At 41.4% G+C, this 24,884-nt stretch overlaps 1 protein-coding gene across 1 annotated transcript in view; it reads left to right on the forward strand.

Annotated features, from left to right (window-relative positions):
- The first annotated feature begins 1,438 nt into the window (after positions 1–1,438).
- The window catches only part of NIPAL2 (NIPA like domain containing 2), a 49,491-nt gene continuing 26,045 nt past the window's right edge, over positions 1,439–24,884 (forward strand). Inside the window, 6 exon segments of the mRNA XM_064647862.1 lie at positions 1,439–1,700; positions 1,702–1,749; positions 1,751–1,822; positions 1,825–1,911; positions 19,747–19,815; positions 22,036–22,207. Coding sequence (XP_064503932.1) covers positions 1,500–1,700; positions 1,702–1,749; positions 1,751–1,822; positions 1,825–1,911; positions 19,747–19,815; positions 22,036–22,207 — 649 coding nt within the window. The 5' untranslated portion in view covers positions 1,439–1,499.

Here is a 24,884-nt window from a genome sequence, read left to right on the forward strand (position 1 = left end):
TAAAATGGTCCGCCTTGAAGTAGCTGATGTTGACACTTAAATTATCAGCAGACTTCCAGTTTAGTGCTGGAGTTAGAAGAATGGGACCGTTCACACTCCCCTCTGAGCTTTTGTTTCAACTCTCTCTAGATGGGGCAGATATCATTGCAGCAGTTTACACTCCAGTTCCACTTTAAAGGGTTTTTTTGCAACCATAACCCGGATTGTCTCAGATTTTTTTTCTTCAATGTAAACTTGGACTGCAGAGAATAATTACACAACACTGTAAAAATAGTCTGCAGCAATTTACATAGCCGTGAAATATTGGAGCTGTTTTTTTCCAGTGTACCTATGTATACATGGCTGCAGCTAATTCCAGTATTTACAGGGGACTCACTGGAGCTGTGATCACAGAAACTGGTATTTCAAGTTAGGCCACACACATGAACAAAACATTTATTGTTAAAAGGCAAGGTTTTGTGTTTTGGGGTGTTATATCATCACCTAACTGAAGCACTATTTTGCCATTTCTGCCTTTTCTATGTCACCTCCTATCTGGATTCAAATAATATCCTAGTGGCTCAGACATTATTTAGTCAAGTCAGAGAGTGTTAATTTAACTTCAGTTTCTTTCCTGTAATTGTGTGTCCCTTCCATTTTTTGAACAAATTAATCATACTGAGGGGCTGTATCCTCATTTCTTTCTCTGCAGCCAGCTTTGCTGCATTTCTATTAGGGATCATATCTCCTTGCCTGCTGGAAGCCCAGTCCCTAGACTGATATCCTGCATGCTGAGCTGTTCTCTCTTCTCTTGGTCCATATGGTAGGATCACCAGTCCCGCTGGAACTAAGCAATCAATGAAGTTCTTCTTAAGAGTAGGAGAAAACTCTGTTGCAGCAGAGGGCAGAATAAATTTCTGCTGACCCTTGTCTGCTACAGTAATTGTCATGACTTTGGACATTTTCAAGCCCAGCTAACCAATGGGATGAACAAGTTAGTTCTTCCAAGGTACAGTATGAACTCTGTAGATTTCAAGCAGTTGTATTGTCCGGAGCCTGAAGATTCAGTGTCTTAGTATTTCTTTCTGTGCTTCTCTAGAATTTTACTTCTGTCTCCCATGTAATTCTGCCAAGCTCCTACCTTGTTAGCTCTACTCTGCCTTTAATGACCTTGTTTAGTTTACGTTTTCCCCAGGAGAACTTAAGCGATAAAATCAACAATATGAGAATGAACGGATAAAGCGACAGACGGGGAAAAAAACCCATTGCCTGAAATATCTGCAAATAAACTATTCAGGAAATACTTACAAGAGAACAATACAGGACATAAGTTAGAACTTATGCAACTGACTACATGCCTTTGGGAACAACAGCTTCTAAGTCTTGCAATCTAGCAGTGAGGAATTAATAACTGAGCATTAGATTTAGGCACTGATTTGAAGGAGTTAAATTCCCAGGCTGCCTTTTCAGGGCAGGGTGGGGCATCGGAGAAGTCAGAGAGAGAAAAAAAAGGCACGTGAATGCCCTGGGAAGGAGTAGGAAAAGCTCTTGTCAAGCTCCCCTTCCTCTCCTATGCTACAGCTATTCCCCAGCTGAGGGTCTCCTGGTGTACACCTGCAGACGCAGCCCTCGGCTGCAGCCTCGGCTGCACTGGCAATCGCAGCCTCTACACCTGCGTGCACAGTAACCCCTGCCAGCAGCCTATCCCACACCAGGAAGTGAGTGCCACGTCCAGATCCTGTTTGCCTTTCCTCACAGCCACCCATCCCCTGTCACTGGTGTGACAGTGCATGGCATGGCCAGTGGCTGGGGCCTGAGGGCAGGGACATGGGCATCATCCCAGTTTCAGAGAGGGCATCTTGGAATGCATCCTTTGGGGGACCAGGCACCATGAGTGGGCCCCTCTCTGGCCCCTGGTACAGCACACACAAGGTAAGTGCCCACCGTGTAGCACCATAGTGGGGTCCCCTGAAGAAGGCTTGCAGAGAGCGGGACAATAATTTCAGCTTCTCCCCAGCATCCTGTGAAAAGCTTGCGGAGAGCGGGACAATAATTTCAGCTTCTCCCCAGCGTCCTGTGAAAAGCACTTGTGTGCTGCTGGCTCTGCTCCCTCTTCACCCTGTTGTTCAGCCTGGCTTCCCCTTCCAAGCAGTCCTTTCTGATTAGGAACCAGGCAGAGAGCTGTGCTGTTCTGCACTAGAGCATCACTGTTTTTTGTCATTGGTGTATCTGTCACTGTCAGTGCTGACAATGCATTTAGGCAACTGCAAAAGAGAGACTGAAGTGGCCCCTGAAAACTAGCAAGCTGGAGCATCTGCTAACAATAAAAATGAATTGGAGGTTGATTAAACCCTTTACCTTTTCCCTCCTTTTTGCTTCACAAACTAGAAGGCATGGGAGGATACTCAAAATTCTTGTTTTTCTCTGCATGAGAGGCAAACAACTTTCTTATAGTGCAAAGTATTGATATAAATTATGCATAAAATGACTTGCAATTAGCTGCTCTCCTTCCTCTGTGATCAGCCCAGTTGCAGGTGATAGCAAGAGGAAGGTCCCAAAAACTTTCCCCTCTGGATACTACATTTGCTACTGTGTGAATATCCATAGAGCAGGAGGCATTTTTCAGCCCCATCTTCTCAGAGGGAAGGAAACCTGTGAATTCCTGTGCTCAGGTACCTGGTGCAGCTGGACTCCTGGCTGATGGCTGATGGCAGTGCTTCCTGGGACCAGAGCTGGGACCTCTTATTGCAAGACAAGAATGTGGAGCCAACAGTTTTACTGTGGGTTTATGAGTTAGGGTCCCAAGGCTGTGAGCTTGCAGAGCTGCCAGAGGAAGGCAATAACAGGGAACTCCCTTGGCATGGGGACACCTGCATGTCAAGGTGGGGTTATTTGTTTGCTTGGAAAACCTCCCAGCCCTGCTCCTGTACTCCTTGGGACTATTGCACAAGGATTGCTGGATTTTAAGCATGGTAGTTTTCTGGGAAGACCTTCATAATGTTTTAGAGCTGCTTGGGTGTTTTTGGGAAAGACTGATTTTTGTTCTTTTATTTACTTGGGTTGTAGCTTTGGAGCAGGTGGTGGGTAACTATGGGTCCTGTGTTGATGCCAACCTTAATTTTCCCAATACCCCCATTTTCACATTTTACACTTTTGGAAGCTTCAGAAACTATTTCCTCTTCCCATTCAGTTATACTTGCTGCAATTCAATGGATCAGCCCAGTTTCAGGTCTTCACACAGGGCTCTTTCCCTTCCCCTTTTCTTGAGGCCGTTTGATCCTCCTAGTTTGGTTTGAAGAGGAGCTCTTTGTTTTCTGCCTCTATAAGAGACCATAACTGCACTGGCTCTCATCTGCCTGGAAACATTCTAGGAAAGCTGAGGTGAGTTGCTATTGTGGGAGTATTTTTTAGCCCCTTCAACCCCATGAACAATCAGGAAGTGAAAGAGCGAGATCCCCTTTCAAGAGCTCCTAGACCTGAGGGGCTTGGTATGGCTATCAGTCACAGTTGCCTACTGCCATGTGATTATCAGAGACATCCACACAGGATCAGCAGATCTGATACATTAATTAGGAAGATCCATGGCATTAGAGTGCCCTTAACTGATGTCTGTAAACAAGCAGCTCCCTGGAAGAAGTTAAAATGCCTGTGTCCATGTGGCTACGTAGTATAATGCCCCTTTGTGCTGGCATTACATTTCTTTGTCGTTTTTTTAATGGGGGTTATTCTCCTGCCAGGTCCCTGATCAGGCTAATTGGTAATAACTGTTGACATAAGGGTAGAAGTGGGAACACATGGTTGTGGGGAAAAAAGGGTGGAGGTAGGATTTCTCCTCAGTATCAACGTGGATATGGTTCTGTTGATGGTGCTTGAGGAACCAATCTCTGAAATCAGCAATGCAGGAGCCTGTGCTCCCACAGCTCACACTCTCCCTGCATATGCATTGTATGTTATGGGACATGAATGTGTTTAATGGTGCAGTAAAATCTGATGAAATATATACTTTGTTACCTGAAGTATTTCCTGGCAAACTAATATTATTGTAATATTTTTTGTGTCTGCTGAAGTAATGAATGTAAGAGGCCACAACATGTGGACTTTGTCTGCTTAATAGAAACTGTATGTAATTGCCTCAGTGTAGTATTTTATTATTTCCCTCAAGACTTCTCAAAGGTTTTTTATTTATTTCCAATATTGTTGTTTATGGACAAAAACAATTTGCAAGATTAATTGAGATTATTACCTACACTATTGATCTTGGTTTGCCTTTGTATCAGAGAAGGAGAAAATAGCTGGGCGAGAATAGTCATTGAAAGCTCAGATGTAATAGAATCACAGAATGTTTTGGGTTGGAAGGGACCTTTTAGGCCATCTGGTTCCAACCCCCCTACCATGGGCAGGGACAATTTCCACTAGACCAGGTTGCTCAGAGCCCCATAATACCTCTTCTGTAACTCAGCACTTCATATGTGTGTTGTGTGTAGACACTGTGTGTAGTTGTTTGAGAGCAGAAGCTGAGCCGGAGATAGAAAGATATTTCACTTCTGCTTCTTTTTCCTCCTTAGCCTGGGTCTTAATAAACTCAGAATTATTACTGGCTGCCCAGACAGTCACCTCAAAAATTGTTTTATTTTGTGGGTTGTATTAATAAATCATTTCCAGTCTGTATTTAGAGGTTGAAAATGTTGACAGTTTCTTCAGACGGATTTGTGGCCTCTTGTTCCATGATAATATATCACAGCCTGTCATGGGTCATACATGCAGGTGGTGAGTGTGTGCTGCCAGGAAACCTGATCCTTTGTGTGGTCTCACCAGTGGGCAGTGGTAGCTGCTAGCAGGTGTGATGAGAAATCCCACAGATTAAGTACATCCTTGCAGAGGTATTTCTATGCTGCCTTCTGTCATATACATTAAATGTAGATTTTGCATGAAGTGCCACAATTAAGATTTTTAGCACATTCTGTTCAAGAAGAAAGTCTACAGTGCTTCCACTCAGCCCTCTTTACTAGGGGCTTGATGTCTAGTGCCCCTGAGCCTCAGCATGGTAAGAGCATGATTTGATCCTGTTTTCTTTCAGTGGCAGCACAGTCGCTGCTGGTACTTTTGATGCCATGGGAGTTCCTTCACCTGTGCTATGAGGCACCCATTGCAGGAGGGCAAGGGGACCTGTCTCCATGAAGAGGAAGATTATCTCTCCTTTTGCCTTGGCTGAAGGAGCACCCCAGAAACAGTGAAGTTCTCTTTAGCTGGCACTGCCACCAGAGAAAAGTGTTATCATGGCACATCCCTACAAATGTTCATCAGAATATTTTAAACACTTTAACAATGACATTTCCAAACATGGTTTTCAATTAGGAGAAGCTCTAGAGCAAGTCAAGGTGTCCATGGGAAGTGTGGGTGGGAGTCAAAAGGGCAGCATGGCCACAGCACATGTGGGTTTCAGTCAGGACATCTATCCTGTGCAAGAAGGAAGAGAAAGGCTATTAAAGGTGAAGGCAAACCATCCTGGTTTCTTTTCCACTTCAAGTGTTTTGTAGGGCTTTTTAATGCTATTTTCTCAGTCTCTGTAGTGTACCTCATACTCCAATCTGCTCTCTGATGCACTGCAGATGTTAGCTGTTTCAGATTAAACCAGTCCCCAAGCATGGGGAAAGTAGAGACAAACATGTTCTCTCTCAGCTTTTTGCTGCTGTACGCCTCTGTGAAGACTGTGGTGAAAAGTTTTTCCTATTCAACATCACCCCCCAGTTCCTTATTCTAAACCTGTTCACTGAAAGCAAACAAGGGTATCAAAACAATGACTCAAGTTCATCGTGTTGTCCTTTACCTATCAGATTTCAGAGTTCATGCAGTCTCAATTTCCTTTATCTTATTGTGGAACGTGTATGGGAGAAGATGCATACTGTTTCCTATGTATTAGGGAAATGTATGTTATTTTCAGTCCTTATAAATCAAACTTAAGAAGACAACTTTTTTCATCCTTTCAGAAACAACTTTTTTGAATCTCTCATAGGGGAATTCAAAACTCAAAGCTTATATAATGAAGCACAGAATCACAGAATGGGTAAGGTTGGAAGGGACCACTGGAGGTCATGTCATTCAACTTCCCTGCTCAACTCCCCTAGAGCACATTACTCGGGATTGTGTCCAGATGACTTCTGAATATCTCCAGAGATGATGACTCCACAACTTCTCTGGGCAGCTGTTCCGGTGTTCTGTCACCCTCACAGTAAAGAAGTTTTTCCTCATGTTCAGATAGAATCTCCTGTGTTCCAGTTTCTGCCCACTGCAGCACAAGGCATGAAAAAGCATTGCATGGTCTTCCAGTGTTGTTCTGCTGTTGAGAATCCAGTAGCTTTCCATGGTTAGTCCCCATTTAATTAGTTTCTGCCAGAAAAGAATTTGTGGCTTTGTGTCATAAATGCAGGACTGTCAACTAGGCCAGCTTGCACCCAAGCTTTCCGGCTCTGCCAGAGCTGTAGGTCTGATGTGCTGGGGGTTGTGTTCTGATTAGCTGCAGTGTGACCAAGAAGCTGGATGAGAAGGCAAAATAGAACACTTGTTAGAAAGGATCACCCACATCTTTTTTTACAACCTCATACTTCCATTCTGCCTTGCTGAACATCAACTGCCCCTGCAGATGTAAAGATCACATGTCTGGTCTGAAATGAACATACAGCTTAGATAAACTGCAGCCTCCCAGTTAAAGGAAGGTTAGCTGCTGCATCATAACTTACTCATTACTCAGAGTTAGGGGATATAAGCATAGGAGAGTGTTACCCCTTGCCTGTCCCCTTGCATGGTACTACAAGCATGTCTGTATCATCATGGCTCTCAAATTCCTTAGGGAAATGTATGGGTTTTTCCATCAACCACTGCAGTGCAGAGGGGGAGTAAACCATGGATTTGTTTATACCTCTGAATATAGAGGAGGCTGGACATGGGGCACCAGGCCAGGAACAGATACCCTAGGTGGGAAAGTAGCCCAAAAACTGGAGGCAGTATGCAGCTTTATAAGCCAGCCTGAGGAGTGACCTGCTTATCTGGTTTCCACCAGGCGATTCTCTGCATCCCAAAACAGAATTTCCTAGTGCATGTTGTTGGCAGGCCTCTACCACCCTGCTTGTGTTAATCCTATGAAGCCTGGAAGGAGTCAGGTGCCTCTGGCAGTTTCCCTACTAAGCCCAGCATGGTTTTGGGCAGCAGAAACAGCAAACCAACCCAGCTCCACATTTTGAGCTTGGGGCACACAGACTTAAAGCAAATGCTGATGATAGGAGAGCTCATACTCCATCTATTCTGAACACTCCCATCTCTTCAGCATTGCTGGCAGACTTGCCTGCATGAGTGTTTCCTAGCCTGACAGACAACAGAAGCTGGTGAAGAAAGCCCCTTTATTTAAGCTGATGGCTCAAAATTCGTTCTGAAGCAGTCTTAGTGGCTCCTCCTGGACACCTCATCCAGGAATTGGAAACAAATGCTCTTGCAGAGCTGGGGCTGTGCTGAGCATCAGCTATAGCTCATCTGAGTGTCTGTTCCCTGATTCTCACTGGGCTATTTTCCCCAAATCCCAGGCTGTTTTCAATGCTTCCCTTCCCAGCAGCTGCTATGGTACAATGAGTTTTCATTCTTTTTCTGGGGATCTTAAAGAACATGTGTATTTGATTTTTTCCTTTTTTTTTATTTTTGTTGATGATTGAGGTGACAGTGAGTTAAACAGGAGCTTTGTAATTACACTAATCTGTTTTAAGAGGTTTGAGAATGTTAATTAGGAAATTTTTAGGCAATAAGGAACATGACAGTACTTGTAATTTGTCAGAAAGTGGGGTGCAGAACACAAATGCAGAGAAACTTGAGTCATTAGTTACACATTTCCTACCTGGTACAGAATTTAGTTTTGCTTTGGACTGCTTCAAAATGTTATTTTGTTAAAAGATTGGGGCATAGTGCAGGCTATATCTGGTATCCAGCTTAGGCACTGACTAGAGGGCTTAAAACATAGGCACTGCTCTACAGCCCAGTGATCCAGTGTGACAGAATCAGATTTAATATGGAGCCAGCAGAGCAGGGTGAGTTCTCCTCTTCTCTTAGTCAGCACTGAATAGGAAAAACTAGGCATGGGATGAATCTGAATCCCTCCAAGGCTGCTTTGGAGGTGCCTGGCTCAGTGTAGTGCTTTGCTCTCTCACTCTCCAACTTTTAGACTACTCTCCAAGCAATGGACTTTAAATTAAATTGGTTGTGGCTACTGTATTGCTTTTGATGTCTCACAGCCTTCTCTGTGACTTGCAAGGTGATGTAGGGTGAATGTCTGGCTGCTCGTGCTAACACCTGTCTGCTCCTAAGATTTCATGAAGTTGCTATGTGGATCTAGGACATCACTGTCAGCCAAAGCAGTGGTGTTGCTCCCACCCTGAATCTGTGCTTCTTCTGCTTCATTTGCAGGAGCACTCATTTGACTCCTTGATGAGGTAGTTTGTCGGGTAAATTGACTCATTGATATAACGTTTAAAATAAAGCTTGTCCTGCTTGTAAAATCTCACCTGTAATACTGGCCCTTATGATTTTGTGATCCAAAGACTTCAATGCTCTTTGAAACTTTAAGTGTGATCTTGTCTTCCTATGCTCTTGAAGTCTGCTTTGGGCATTGAAAAAAAAGAGATGTCTGAATCTTATCCTTGCTTGTCTCCAGCAGTCTGCTGGATCTGATTAACTCCTGTTTGAAGGAATCAAAAGAACCCAAATTACTCAAGTAGAAATTTGACCAAACTCAAAAAAAACGCAAGGCTTTAGGAAGATGAAAACACAGCAGACTGTGCACTTTAGTCATAAGGGAGGTGAGGACTTTTGGCTAACTGGAGACTGCAGTTACTCTGTTTGGAGTTTTGATGACATGTATAAACTGTTATGCTTGTGTTTACAATGTCACCACAAACTGTCCCAGGAGAATAGCATTCATTAATGTGAGCAGTTGGGAGATATGCTTTCCATTCTTTGACTGCTATGGACTTTGAAACATATGGCCAGCAGCTTCAAAGGACAGCCAGTTGGTGTGTGAATCAACACCAGGCCTGGAGCAGAGCTCTTAAGAAATATGACAGTGATATTTGCAGTATGCTTGAAAGTAAATAGTCAATATCAAACTAAACAGATATGTACTGCCTAAATTGAGGTTATACCAGTATAACTTCATTCTCCTCAATGATGTCCATGATTGATTTATGTCATTTAGGCTGGAGGCTTTGGCCTCATTTGGTGATATGAACTGTTTTGCCCATAATGGGAAAATTAGAGAGATTATGGAACTATGATAAAAATCATGGAACTGTTGGAGTTTAACTCTTGAATGAAGCACACAGTGATTCTCTGGTTAATGAGACTCCCCTTCATTAAAGTGACTCCCCTTTGTATCCTGCTGTGTTTCACAGAAACACCTCTGTAATGGCAGAGGCTTATGGTGAATGGAAGGTCTGGACTATGATGAGGAAACCACTCTACACATGGAAGAAATGACTCAGAGCAAATACTGGCTCCTTGGGCAAGGCTTCTTCATGGTGGCTGAGGTGAAGTAGGAACATAGAAGTACATACCTTCTTGTGGACAAACCTACCTCTTGCTGACATCTAATTCCCTAGAACCAAATCAGCTTCATTAAAGCTAATATCTCCATCAGAGTCCTAGATAACATGTCCGATGACTTAACTGTCATCCTGCTCAAACCAAAGTAATTTTGCCTGCTGATATGGATTGCACTTGAAGCCTTTTTCTTCAACAACCAAGGATATCTCCACCGGAAAAAGGTTCCTGTGAAAACCAATCAAAATATGGGGTTTATGTACATAACAGACTTGTATCAAGATATTTAACTCCCACTTGAAACCTAGTTTAATTTTTTGAGGCTTCTGATGGAATATCAGGATAGTGACTCCAATTACTTTGCTCTGTGACTCTAACCTACTATTTCTTAATGTTTCTCTTCCATTTTTATGGGTTTTTTCCTGTTTTTTTTTTTTTTTTTTCCTGCTTTGGAATTTTCACAAGGTTCTTGTGTTTATTGACTTCTAATTACATTACTCTCTTTCCTTTGTTTCTCACTCTTTCAGTGACAGTCTTTTGCTCCCTGCAGTGACTAAAGCACCATGAACATTATCACTCCATGTCTGTGTTATCATGCAGCAATGACTCAGTTGTTGTGTCAAGATGACCGAGAGCAAAGCCTGTAGTGTTGTAGAAGTTTCAGTCAAACAAATAATATCAGCTTTCGTCTGGTCAGGACTCTGGCTCCTTCTCTTGTCTATTGTACTGGCTTTGGCCAGAGATAATTTTCTTCAGAGTAACTTGTATAGTGTTATGTTTTGGATTTGTGATGAAGAAAGTATTGATAGCAATTGGGATTATTGCTGAAGAGTTCTTGCACAGCATTGAGGAGTTTTTTGTTTCTCATGCTGCCCCAATGAGTAGGCTGGGGATCCATAAGAAGTTGGTAGGGGACACAGGGGATAGTTGACCCCAACCGACCAAAGGAATATTCCATATCATATGGTGTAATGCTCAGCATATAAAGCAGGGGAGAGAAGGAAAAAGGGGAACATTTGGAGCGATGGTGTTGTTTTTCCTAGGTAACTCTTAACCACGATGGAGCCCTGCTTTCCTAGAAATGGCTGAACACTTGTATACCGATGGGAAGCAGTGAATGAATTCCTGATATTGCTTTGCTTGCACTTGCAGCTTTTGCTTTATCTATCAAATTGTCTCTGTGTCAACCCATGAGTTTTTTTGGCTTTCACCTTTCTGATGCTCTCCCCCATTTTGCTGGAGGAGTGGCTCCAGCTGTGTGGGTCTGAGCTGCTGGCTGGAGTTAAACCACAACAACTATACATCAGAGACTGCCAGGACAAACTAAAGAGCATGGTTTAAAAAACATACATTTGAGAGATGATAGCATCTGACTCATTAAAATGAGTGCTTAGTTCTTCTTCATGTTTTTAATTGCTGAAAAGCAATTTATCTTCATGGCCCTATTTCTGCAGTAATCCCTGTCAAGAAAAGCTTTATAACCATTGCATCCTATAATAACACTAAAATACCAGAAAGAAACCCAGAAAGTTCTATATTGGAGAATCCACATAAGATACAGTTGCTGAAAGAACTATAATACTCAAAACTGGGGAAAAAACTCTTGCCACCTTGTTATCTCTTTAAGTAGAACAGAGTATAAAAAGGTGTTAAAGGTACCTAGAAGGGATTATTCAGCTACACTGCTCTTAGTTTTCTCTAGCAGAAGGCAACTATGAAGTAGATGTTTTGGACTCTTGTGAACTAGATGCCTACTCTTCATGTCAGCACTCACCATGAACTGTAAAATGCTAACCAATATTTTAAACCAGGTTACAGTTTGTAGTGAAAAGTCAAGACGTACGTCTGTAATGTGTCACAGGGAGAGAACTAAGCAAACATTAGTCCACTGTCTATATCTGGGGCCCCTGCAAGAAACTTGCATGTGAGGCCATTTCTTTAAAGAGTTTATTTGTTATTCCCAGATTCGCATCTTACAGTTTTGAACATAAATATCTGCAAATTAAAAGCATTCAGTTAGTTGTGTGGTTTTGTGTGTATGCACCCATCTATATATGTCTGAATATTTTAGAGAGTGCAAGACCTCTTGTTTTTAAATCATCACTGATAATCTAGCAGTTGTTTATATTTAAATGAATAATGCTGCTAAGCAGAAGGTTCTACCTTCTGGAGTCCAGTCATTTTTTTTGCATTAGGAACTATCTGTAAATGATTAACACACTCTGTGGAAATGAAACTAGGAGAACCAAGTGCATGAGGTGCAGGAGGGAAAGCAAGGCACTATTGTAGGGCAGCCCTCCTCTGCAGGAACAGCAGGCTGGAACAACCTTTGGGCTGCCCATTCCCCTGCTGTAAAATCAAGTAGTTCTTTTAACAGATGGACCAAACTTCATTTTAAATGCAGTCTCGTCTTTTCTTTTTTCCCTCCCCTGTTGTAACTACTGTTAGAAGCAATTCTGAAATGCCACTGGCTTGGAAACATTGTCATTCCCAGCCTGCTTTTACCCCTGTCCTGCATATATGACACTGGAGTTCAACAGCTGAGCATGATCACTCAGGTTGTGATGTGGAAAAGTGTTTTCTGTGCACTTCAAAGGAAGGGTTAGTTACAGCTAACATAAGATTAATTGAGTCAGGATGGGAGACAAGCCTACCTTTGTTGGAAAGTGATGCTGGAGAGGTGCATGCTGGAAGAGGCATGCCATTCCTCTCATGAGCTCCACTCAGCTGGTAAAGGGAGATTTTTATATAAAAATTCTTTTGAGGATTTGGTAAATAATGTATTAAGCTGACTACATTTCTGTCAAGGTTTTGTGTTTCTGATTTAAATGGAATCAGAAATAGCTCGTTCATTCTTCAGCAAGACTTGTACTACAATAACAAGAGGAAATGAGCTCTCTCTGCTTGATTTGGAAGCACGTTTGTGTGTACATGCAGAGTGAGGCATCTCTTCAACAGGACTTGCTGTGCCTTGCCCTGCCTGATGTAACACTTAACAGCATTATTTACTCAGTTATTCAGACAGCTCCCTTTTGAGCTTGCCTGTCTTTCTGAGCACAGACAGAGCTCTTAGGACAGGAACTGTTACACTCCAGCTTCCTGTAAACCTTGTGACCCCTCCTTGGCTCTCAATGTAGGGGTCCAGGGAGCCACATGAAGCAAGGATACAAGCAGCACAGTCTCTCAATGTGAGCCAGACTCTGGGGATTAATATACCTAGGCTTTGAGTGGTCTGGCTTGAACCTTCCCTTGTACATCAGGAATTAGACAGGGTCAAACAAGAATATCCAGAAAGCCTGCTCCTGGGCAGCAATAGAAGAGTATCCCTGAGCCAACTGGCCATTTTGTGGAAGAAGCTGGTGAGGCAGTGCTGGCTTGCCTCCTTGTTTCTCCTGTGGGACCTGGAAGCTGGCAAAAGTTTATAACACTATTCTTATTTTTCCTGGTATGTAATTTTTGTAGTTGCCATGGAGATGGTACGTGATGATACTTGAGAAGAATCTTTCTATTAGGATGTTACTGGCTGTGATTGACATTTTTATACAGTCACTTGAGAGGTTTTTATTTGTGTTCTAGCAGACAGTATTTAAAAACATGAAATGGTCTTTGATTATGCAGCAAAATATCCCAGGAACTAAAGTGTCCCAAAGTATCACAGGCTATTCACAGGAACAGTGGAAAATCCATTCTGCCCTTTCCCCATTCTCCTATTTATTTCTAATTTTGAGATTTCTTTCCTGAGAATAAGAAAATGACATTTAGGAGTTGAGAGGTTTGAGTTTAACTCTTCAAAAAGAAAAAAAACCTACTTATAATGCTCTCTTACAAGTACTTGAAAGTAGGTTGTAGTGAGGTGGGTGATGGTCTCGTCTCCGTAGTAACGAGAATAGGACAAGAAGAAATGTCCTCAAGTTGCATCAGGGAAGGTTTAAATAGTACAGTAGGAGAAATGTCTTCACAGAAGAGGTTCTGAAGCATTGGAACAGTCTGCCCAGGAAAGAGGTTGAGTCACCATCCCTGAACGTGTTTAAAAGACGTGTAGATGTGGTGCCTAAGGAAAATGGTTTAGTGGTGGACTTGGCAGTGCTGGATTAATGGTTGGACTCTAGAGGTCTTTTCCATCTAAATGACTCTATGATTCTATGCTTGTTAACATGATGGATGGATATGTTCATATACAATCCTAGTTAGCATATCCTAAAGTTACTTTAGTTACTCTATTTCACAATTCATATTCTTCAGCTAGGTTTGTTATCCACTGTGGATATTAATTGAAGTAATCAGACTGACGAATATAAATAGGGTCTCATGAAAATAATTAAAGCATAGAGATAAATGGAAGGGTCTCACTTCCATAGTTGCTTTATCCCCTGAAGTACTCACACCATTTCAAAACTTAACAGGCTCTTATTCCAGCCTTTACAATTTGTGTCTTTTATGGAAAAAGATATATTTTAAATTTGTGAGATAAGGAAAGGAAAAACCTAATAAATGTGAGTATGCTGTAGTATTAATGGGAGAGGAACTTTATCTACTATGGTCTGCAATCCAGACCAGCAACTTGTGTAAAACCTACAAACTGTCTTGTCTTTACTCAAATTTATCGTGACTTAATTACTAAGTATACTCTCTCTATTCCTAACAGACATGATGCCAAATGTTGTAATTCTTTCCTTCTTGTATATTGGACAATGTTATTTTATGTCACAATGAAGAAATCAAGTGTATTTTCATTTCATGTTCCCATACTGGTAATTGCCCTTTTATTTCAGCTGTCCTTCAGTACTTCACATGGACCTGAACCCCTATATGAGTATATGAATTGCACTATGAAAACCATTGAAACAAGGACCTTATTTTCTTTATACATCTGTAAAGTGCTGAGTACAGCCAGAGCTCTGTGAATAATAATAGCTAAATGATAAGCCTCTTTCAATCCCACATGGTAGCCCTTTGAAAAATACGGTTTTTGTTAAGGACTCTGAATGCCCTTCGCTTCAGAGTTAACTCATAATTGGAAGTTTAGAAGGCATTCCCCTGCCTCCTCTTTTTTTTTTTTTAATAAGATCCATTGAGATCTGACAAAATCCTAATTACTGGAAATGATGCATAGCTTTTGAAACAGTATATGTCATTAAATTTGTTGGGAACACCATTAGATCACAAATAAATGGAGAAATCAAGAAAAGTAGAAGGAGCAGTTTTTTTCTGCTCATCAGTTCAATTTATAGGCATAGCAAGTTTTCATAAATAATGGCATATACCTTTTACTCAATGCAAATTAAGTTCATTTTTCCAAGTTTTCATTTCACAGACCTGGCATCTGCAGTTCGATGTACTTTAGGAAAACATACATGTAATATAGATAAATTGCATTTCACTGTATAACTGAATCTCCAATGCAGATTTTAGTCTACAAGGGATAAATTTATTAGAATTAGTGCCAAAGATATAGATTTCATGCTGACTTTCATTTGCCTTAAACCCCTTACTTTACTTCGACAATAAATAGTGACTTTGCACGTAAGATGTCATTTTAAAATACTGTCAGAATGATGTGAAAAGGTGCTATGGTAAATAAGCATCAGGTCCTGCCTGAGTGCTCGAAGCAGGACCATACGCAGCAATGTGCCGCTCTGCCACTCACTTCTCTGGAGTAGCAATATGCTGCCACTGCACTTGGCAAATGATTTCTACTGACCAACTGTTCAAACCTCCCTTCCCCACACCTGGGCTTGCACTAGAGCTTCGTGCAGCTGAGATGCGGAATGCCAGGTGAGTGCTGAGGGTGCCTTGCTCAAGCTGAATTTGTCATTTCTTGAACTTGTTCCCCCAGCAGCCCCTGTACAGGTCGATATCACCACTGGCAAACCACGCAGGTCACTATTTTAAAAGCCTTGCTGTGGCTTGTGAATTTTAATGTGCCTTTAGTGTTAAACATTGGCAGGTGAAGTATAAAGAACATAATGCTAAAGGGGTATATTTTGGGAGGATTATTTCAGGTGCTTAAATGAGGCAGTGAGGGAGTGGGGGGACAGAGGTAGGCATTCGTCAAGCCTATTTTGCCACCAAGGAAAATGTTGGCAGATTCACAACCTCAGTCCACGGTCTGTGTGCTCAAGGATTATCTAGAAAGGACTGCAAAGCGGGCAGGTGACTTTCATGGCTTGTTCCAAAACATACTAAGGTGAAGGAAATAAAAAAAATAGTGATTTTTAGTTTCTGGAAAGCTTAAGACTGTGACAAGGCTCATGTATTTGGAAGCACTGGAAGAATGTGTCAACAATTTGAAATCTGGGATCTGACAAAGTGGCCTGTATACTCAGGCAGATGTTTCAGTGATAAAGAAACTTGCCTTTTATGGCAACAGTTTTGAATATTTAAGACTCTTTCTTGTAGAAGTCCTTAGCTGACTGAAGTAGTACCACGGCTCTGAAGTTGTGTCTGCAACTGAATTCCCCAGCTGGAGTTTGTCTCAAGACTTACGTGTGGAAAATTCTGCAGTACTGTGGATGGCATCACAATGGATATCATAATATCCAGTAATAATATGTTTATTACTTATAAAACTGGCTGTTCCACCAGTCCTTTAGCCTCTGAAGGATGTTAAATGGCAGACACTGCACAAATAATGAAACCTTTCACAGGACAAGGTGGGAACAGAAGGGCTATGGTGGCCTTCAGAGTAATACAGCAATGCTTTTAGTTTGATACGGTGATCTATCTTCTGTTGCAGGTCGTCTTTCATTCATGCATGGTTTTACTAGCCTGAGATATGCCATCCTATTTTTCCTCTTCTCTTTGAGCACTGCTGTGTGTGATATCTCTTGTGCAATAGAAATTGCCTGCTGATTTAAGATTCACTCTGATTTGTGATGTTTGTAATGTAATTTTCCTCTTTACTGCATTTTTTGTTCCCATTGTTTTATTTAATATAGGCCTGTCTGAGTATGAACCTGTGCAAGACAGTTTTGCCCTGCTGTAGCTGCATGGTGTTACTGTACTTTCATCTCATCTCCCTGACTGGATCCATGTGATATTTGACCTCCTTAGGGCATCATACTCTGCTTTTAATCTTTAGGGGTCTGTCCAGCCCTGGGTTTGAAAGTATGGTTCTATTGCCATGCTAACCAGAGCTCATTAGCACCTGTCAGCCTGGAGCAGGCAGCGCAGTATATATGCCAACAGCAAGGCTCAGGTGAAACATGTGGTCATTGCAATAAAGTGACCTGAGCCATGAGGGAAGGTTTTGAGCCCAGACTGCCGCTGTGCATTTGCCTTGATAATACACATGCACTGTTTTTCCTTGTGTACAGAGCAGAAGGTTGCTAAAGTTAGGCACAAGGGAGTGTCACAGGGTAATGATTTTAAACTAAAATAAGGTAGATTTAGCCTAGATATAAGGAACAAGCTTTTTACAAGGAGGATGGAGAGGCACTGGAACAACTTGCCCGGAGAAACTGTGGATGCTCCATCCCTGGAAGTGTTCAAGGCCCGGTTGGATGGGCCTTTGAGCAACCTGGTGCAGTGGAAAGTGTCTCTGCCCATAACAGGGTGGTTGGAATTAAATTATATTTAAGGTCCCTTCCAACCCAAAACATTCTGTGATTTTATGTTTCTCTAAGAAGAGAACTGACTTTTATGAGATGGTTCCAGCTGAGACATAGGCTGGTCATCGTGTTAGAAATCTTATGTGTCCCACAAGGATATGTGAGCCAAGCTCACAGGTACCTGATGAAGCAACCACTGTGGTACAAAAGTAGTTGCTGTTCTGGGGAGGACACCCATGATGCAGGGCATTGGAAGACTTATTGCTGGAGACCCAGTCCATGCAGTGTGTAAAGCCATCAAAGGGGTGTTTGATTCACAGCCTCTGGAGGCACATACTCAGGTCATCATCAGTACTTGGATCTGATTTCACACATTTTTTTAGATTGCAGAGAGAGCACAGAGCCTTGTCCTCTGCTCACCAGCTGCATGCAAATTTTACCTTCAGAGTTGGGTAGATACCCTCTTTTGGGCTGTCTCAAGATCAACTGTGTTTCCTTGCTGGGTTTCTGGCTACCTCCTGAGTCCTATGCAGTGTTTGTGACCCCCAGCTGAAAAGCGGGAGGAAGGAGCTGCAAGGCGTTATCCAGAGATGCAGCCATAAGGATAGGATCAGCCACTGGAACAAAAAGAGTTGCAGAGAGGCTGTGCTCTCTGCTGGGAGTAATGGGGATGTAGTACAATTAATGATGTGAAAGCAATAAAATGATGGGGTAAATGAGGTGGCAGTTTCTGTTTTCTATTCCCTGCTGTCTCCCTTTTCTTAAACACTTAATGACAAGGCTGACAAGGCCACTTCTCCGCCTCCTCACAAGGGAACATGTTGTCATTTAAAAAGAACAAGACTTTGGGAGCAAGAAAACAATTTCAATTTAACTGCTGTTTTTTGAAGCTGCTGTGCATGCAGGATGAAGTGGTTAAACTTTGTGCAAGATCGGTGTTTAAGATTCGATGCTACAGCATCAAGGCCAAAGGAAGGAGAACCCATCCCTCTACTCCGCCTGTGTGGTGTCCATGTGACACCATTTCCCCAGTGTGGAAGGAGGCTGCAAGGCAGCTTATGTCCTAGTTAGTGACTGATCTCAGCAAAGATGTCTGTGCTGAAGCATGCTGAGATATCTTGTCACACTCTCCCCGCTGGTTCCAGTGAGGTGTATTTCTAGAGCATGGAAAATGCACTGGCTTGAGAGCCCAGGAAACACTGCTGGAACATCCACTGGAGGAGGGGAGGGCGGGCAGGAAGAGGATACAAGATGGAAAAGACCAGCAGGCATGGGCTAAACTCTTGAGTAATGCTTTTTGTACATAGGCTGTGGCACTAATGCTGTAATAGTTAGCAGAGGGAGCCCTCTCACCTCCTGTATTCTCCACTCTGCATCCCCTTGTACCATCAGTCACACCTAGCTGCACCTTGGCTGACACCTGGCAGTCAGCCAAGCATTTCACTCAGAGCAGTTCTGCTGTCTGCTTCTCCTTCTAAGTCACTACAGAAACATAGGGGATGGAAATGGTTGGATTCTGCTGTATCTCTTAAGTAAGAATATTACAGTCAATTTGTAACAAAGGTGTGTTTCTTCACAGTTTTGGGGATGCCTTTTCTTTGTCTGGGAATAATCTAACCACAAAAATGATCCCTCCTCCAAGTGTTTGCTGGACCACATGTTGCTCTTTATAAATGTTGAGGGGCAACAGTCTCTGTGGCTGGTGGGCACTGCCTGTTCACAGCTGCCCAGGGACCTTCCTGGGTAAGAGTCATGAAAGCCGAGGCTGCAAACACAGAATTGGATGCTGCTTTACAGCCTGCAAGCAGTATTTGTGCTGGGTTATGTTACCATAACCTTGTTTATAAAAATTGATAGTATGTTTGTCTTCTCTAGGAAATAATGGGGCTCCTCACAGCACTATAACAGTAACCTTGAATGGGTCTTGAATACACTTATGATGACTTGCAAAGTGATTTTTGAAAATGTTTGTTCAACATTTTGAAAGTAGACTGTCACGTACCTGTTATTTGGTCTTGCTTAAATGGCATCTTTAAGTGGCCGTTTACCAAAATAACAAATCCTACTTGAATGTTGTTAGTTTATCAGCTACATAGAAAGTTTGCAAATCTTACTGAAAATTGGACAGTCTGATTAGGCAATAATTTCATGCAGTAACAAAATACATTAAAGAAACTGTCAGGAGATCTATGTTCCTGGCTGCCCTGTCAAATAGCGGATACATTAACACATAAGACAGTTGTGTTCCAATAGGAATTGTTCGATTGCTGATGATTTTCCTTCCAGATTATGTAACAAAACAGGTCTTTTTTTAAAAAAAAAGAACACCTGTGTGTAGTTTTCAACTGAGACTTGCCTAGTTTTTTATTTCATGGGAGTTAAGGTGTTCTACTGAAGGACAGCAAAACCACCCCCTGCACTGAGATGCCCTTTCTCTTCCCACCTGTTTACTACTTGGGCCGTAGTCAACTGCGCAAAGGTATTTTTTATCAGTTTACTCAGTGCAGCATGAACTCAGTGACTGAAAAGTGCAATAATTTGTTTTTTATTGGGTTGCAATGTGCTATCAGAAAACCACCATTATATTGTTCTTCTTAAACTAGTAAGTATTTTTGTATTTCTTTGTTTTGTGATCTTGCAGACTCAGCTCTTGGGAGTTTTACTTGCTGCTGCTTCAAATTTGCTGATTAGTGTCTCCTTGAATATACAGGTATGAAATTGTTTCTCTTTATTCAGAGTTGTTTATATTTATCAAGTAGCTTTTGTTGCAGTTTGGTTTTGATAAAGTTCAAAATACAAATTGTGTTGCATTTAATAAACAATCTGTCTCTTCAACTGTAATTTAACAGTGCCCTGCTGTAGTTGTTGGGAGCTCTCAACCTGTTTTGTACTGTGATTCTCATATAGGAACAGAATAAGAATTCATAACTAGTGCTCCTCCTTGTAATGTGCTATAAGGAAATACCAACTGTGACTCACTTGTAATCATTAACAGCACTTGCTGGATTTGAACTATCTTCCAGCTTTTTAAATGCTATTTAGGAAGACCCAATAGCTCTCATTGCAATTTGACAGACATTTTAAACTGAAATTTTTTTAATCCTTTAAAGTATGTTTTTCTCCATTTAGTAACAGTATCTTCTAAATATGAATAATGAGTTTCCCTAGATCTCAACATTTATTTTCATCCTGATATTAAAAGGATAGGCTGAACTTTTTTGTTCTCTGCCCTTTTCCCACTATGCAGTCCATTAACCTTCCTCTCTTCCCTCTAGCAGGTTGTCAGCTAAAGAACAGGTCATCATTTGCAATGTATTTCATCTAGGTTATAAACAGTCTCCACCTAAATACCATTCACACATATTACTGTGCAAAGAAGGCAGACATCTGGAGAAAGAAGGCTATAAGAGAGTTGCTGAGATCACTTTCCTGTGTTTGTTGCGCATCTTTTCAATTGCACTGTGCCTTCAAGACTTAATCCTACAAGAATCTGGGGGAGAAAACACAGCTCAGGATTCAGTTAAGAACTTGGTTTTCAGCAGAAACTTGCATTCTTGATTTGAATATTATTTAATATTAATTTCATTTGTATTTTTATTGGGCTTTTTTTCTCTGTGTTTACAAATATGGAACACTCAAAATCCTGGATGTTACTGTGAATAACATCCAGGTCTGTGGCTCAAGGAAGTTTGATTTCCTCGTGCTCTTTTTCTCCTCAGAGGGCTAAACTTCCCAGGATTTCATCCTCTGAATATGTTCCTCAGCATGAAGCTGCAGTAATGTGCTGCATCCTCTCAATAGGAGGAGTGACTAAGACTATGGAGTGTCACAGACATTACTGTTTGGCATATACTCCCTAAAGTAGCCTACAAAGTAGAAAGGGAGTTTGAGGAAAATTGTTTACAACCTCCCCAGGGCTCTGCAGGGATACTTCTAAAATCAAATATCAAGTAATGGAGAAAAAAAATCATTTTATCACCATTTATACTGCAATAAATGTAGCATTTGATTTCCAACTTTTTTTACCCATGTGCAGAGAGGCTGGAGAGGAATTTGAGAAAGGAAGCTATATTCTGCAGAAGTAATGTGGTAAACATTGCATCATTCCCAATTATGACACCTTCCTGATGGACACTGCCTGGACTCTGTTTCAGATGATCAGTGTGATCAATGGCAAATTATTATCTTGTTATATACAGGTTCTTGCTGTACAGCCAGAGAGAAAACAATTACAACCTGTATCAATGATACCTTCTTCATGTAACAGGAAGTGTTGATGGAGTGTTACTTGAGTATATATTATACCTGTTGTCACAGATATAGCTAGTTTTCCTTCAGAAAATAATGCTTTACCTATGATCTTCTTCTAAAGTCAAACAGGATATTGTAGCCAAATCCTAAATTCTGTCTAATTAATTTAGAGTCCTCCCTACAGAAGATGTGATTAAGTGCTGCCTTTTTCATTTTGAAGTTTTATTTCTGGCGAGGATATGTTTCATGGGCAGGAATGCCATGTTGTCTGTTCCCCTTCTTCCAGTTTGTTGCCGCAGTTCTGATTCTGCTCCGTCTCCTGCCCTTGAGTGTTTCCAGATTCAGAGCACAACTGCTGGGCTTCGGCTTTGAGACAAGAACAGATGCGTGCAGTGATAGCTCAGAAGCACTAGCTAGTATTCACTTAGTACTTTTCAGGTTTATTCAGAGGCCTAATTTTTCAGCCATTTCCACCACGGCTCAGAAAGCACACATCTGAAGCAGCACTGAGTTAACACAAAGCTGTGCAATAACAAGCTGAAAACTATGTTTAAAAAGAAACCTTGACGCACCTGGAATTTGAAGTTGACAGCCCCCTTAATTATTCCACTTTTGTCAGACATAAGAACACAATGGAAGTCTTTCTATTCATGCCTGTTCCTAATAATTAATTTTTTAGAAATGCGCTCATCTTCGACTGGTTTGCCAAACTGAGCTGAAGCCCTACTACACGAGCAAGCTGTGGTGGTGTGGGATTACCCTCCTGGGGCTTGGAGAGGTGGGCAATTTTGCAGCCTACGGATTTGCCCCCATTACTCTTGTTACTCCACTGGGATGTGTATCTGTCATAGGTGAGATTTTTGCCATTTCTTGCTTGGGTACATGCTTTAATCAAACACTTGCTTGTGACTAGGAATAAAACCGCAGGAACTGCAGAAGGAACACAAGAGGAAAATGTTAATGTTGTGGTTTGAAAAGAAATTATTCACATAATTACATGAGCTGACAGTTTAACAAAAACTGTCTACTTAACTCAGAGACTCTTCTAATATATTTCTTTTTCCACAGCTTTTTCTTCTGTGTCACTCTGCTAGTTCCTGCCAGTTTGCCACCCAGTGCTGCAGCAGTGTCGCCAGCTCTGCAAGCCCCCAAAGAGGGAGGCTGGCATCCTGCTGACTGCACAGAGCTGTGGTCTGATCCTGAGTACCTACACGTTTTCTATGTTACCATCACACCAAGTAGTTTCTGCTGCCTGTCCCCTGCCCATCCCCGTATCTCATGTTAACATGGGCAAACTTGCTTGACTCTTTGCATTGTGTGACAAAAAGGGCCTACAAATTTAGTGTATTTGTGGACATTATTAAACTTGTTCATTTGTTCCTTCGTGTACAGATTAACTGGACTTCAGCAGAAGTGATATGATCTTACTCTTTTCTTAATTTGTTTTTTTTTTGTAATTAAGATATTGAGACAACTGTGATGCTTCTTTGATAAAGTAACATACATTTTAAAATATGTTATCATGTTGTGCTAATGCAAAGCATGGTGGAGAGGGTGATATTTTACAGAGGCTGTGAAAACAGGAATTCAGGGTGCAGCTGCATCCCTTAACTCAGTCACTTCACATCCACAGCTGAAACATCCAGGGCTGAGATATCTCAAGATATGCATATGCTGGAGCTCATTTACTTGCTCTTGGCAGGTGATAACACTGCATGGTCTGTCACTGGCTACCTGTTTTATGCTCAGAAGTGACATTGCAGTGAGTGATTCTGCATGGGAACGTAGAAAAGATGAATTATCTTCCCAGTGGACTGCCTGGCTGTAGTGGAAGGAGGCAGCTAACCATGTGTGGGTGCAATTTAGTGCAGAAAGGAAACTGCAGACAATTTACTGCAACCTTTAACGTTAAACTATTGCAGAATTTCAGAGTGAGATGTAAAGCCATGTTAGTTCACCATAGTAGGAAAGATTTCTCAAAGAAAGGAATGCAGTATTACCTGAGATGGAAATGTGAATTAATATGACGTATCTCAGTGTGATTTTGGTGGCAGTAGTTATATCTTTAACAATTGTAGACATTTCCACATGTCTCTGAACATAAAAGGATATTGACCAATCTAATTTGTTGCCCAAACTGAATAAAATGCAAATATAGAAAATGAGAAAGAAGAAGTGAAAAGCAGTGAGAAGAGGAAAAATCCCACTGGTTATTAAACTGCTGCAAAGAAGAGATCACATTTAGGGTTGATTTTTATCTGAGCAGATTCCTTCTTCTTTATTTTCGCAAAATGTGAAGAAATGTTGCATCTGATGATTCCTCCATTCTCCATTTCCCCTCACTTATAAAAAATACCAAGAAATCATTTTCCTAACTGTTACGTCTTATCAAAATTCTCATCCACTTTTTTTGACCCAAAATGCTTATTCAGTAAGACCCCAGAAAGCTCTTTAATAGCTTATATTCCATTCCCATATATCAGCTGACAGTATCCATTTCATAGCCCAAACAAATACCTGAAATTTTATTTAGTCTAGCAAATGTTCCCTTAAGGAAGGGAAAATTAAAATTATGTAGACAGCCAATAATAGTGATAACTTCCCAATAACATTTTCTACTACTTTCCTGTTTTCTGAAATTAAAGCCAGAGAACATCTCTTAATTTGAGAAGAGTTCTTCATATAGGCCAATGACAAATTAACCAAGACACATGTGCATCATCTGCTAACGACTGGCAAAGGATACTGTAGGCAGTAGGTCTTCCAGTTTAAAAGATCAAGAAATATTTTTCTCAATAAGTTGTGACCTCTTTTAGGTGGTGGAGGGTGGACTTTGCAGAGTCTGGTAGTTGTTTTGAGGTATTGTTGAATTTATGTCTTTCATGAGTTAATTTTTTAAATGAAGAAATTAAGTACTTGATAAAAAACTCCAAATGTATATCTGAACCCTAAGTCCAACCTTCTGAGCCGCATTTTTTCCCAAATTCAGTGTCAACACGCCCCATATGGGCATGGGAATGCAGCGCATATGGTTACTGAGGAGAAATGTGCTTTGCGGTATGTCCAGTCATATAGGGGGTTCTCTGCAGATCTCCCTCACTCTGGGTCTGCATGGAAAATTGTCTTTGCTTGGAAACCAGGGTTTTGGAGGAGTATAAGGCAGACTGGAGTATCTGCCCAGAATGGATTTGAGCTGTACCCATCATATATCTCCAGACTTCTGATGGGAAGCATCTTAAAATAGATGGAGCCAACATCTATTATGATCTGCTACCACATTTAACTGCATCCAACTGCATTTTGCACTTAACCTGGTATCAATTAAATAGTGAAAAGTTTGTGCCTCATTCTATTGAACTGGATACTTTCAATGACTGGCTTTAAAAAGAATCCAGCACCACAGACCATGAACTGGCATGGCACCAACAGATTTTAATTTTTTTTCTTAGAATTAAGCTACAAAGGCTATATTTTTCTTCTTACACAGTGGAAGTATTTCTCTGTGTGGTTGCAATGATGCAAGCTCTA

This window comes from Pseudopipra pipra, chromosome 1 (genome assembly GCF_036250125.1).
Source record: "Pseudopipra pipra isolate bDixPip1 chromosome 1, bDixPip1.hap1, whole genome shotgun sequence".
Taxonomy (NCBI): Eukaryota; Metazoa; Chordata; class Aves; order Passeriformes; family Pipridae; genus Pseudopipra; species Pseudopipra pipra.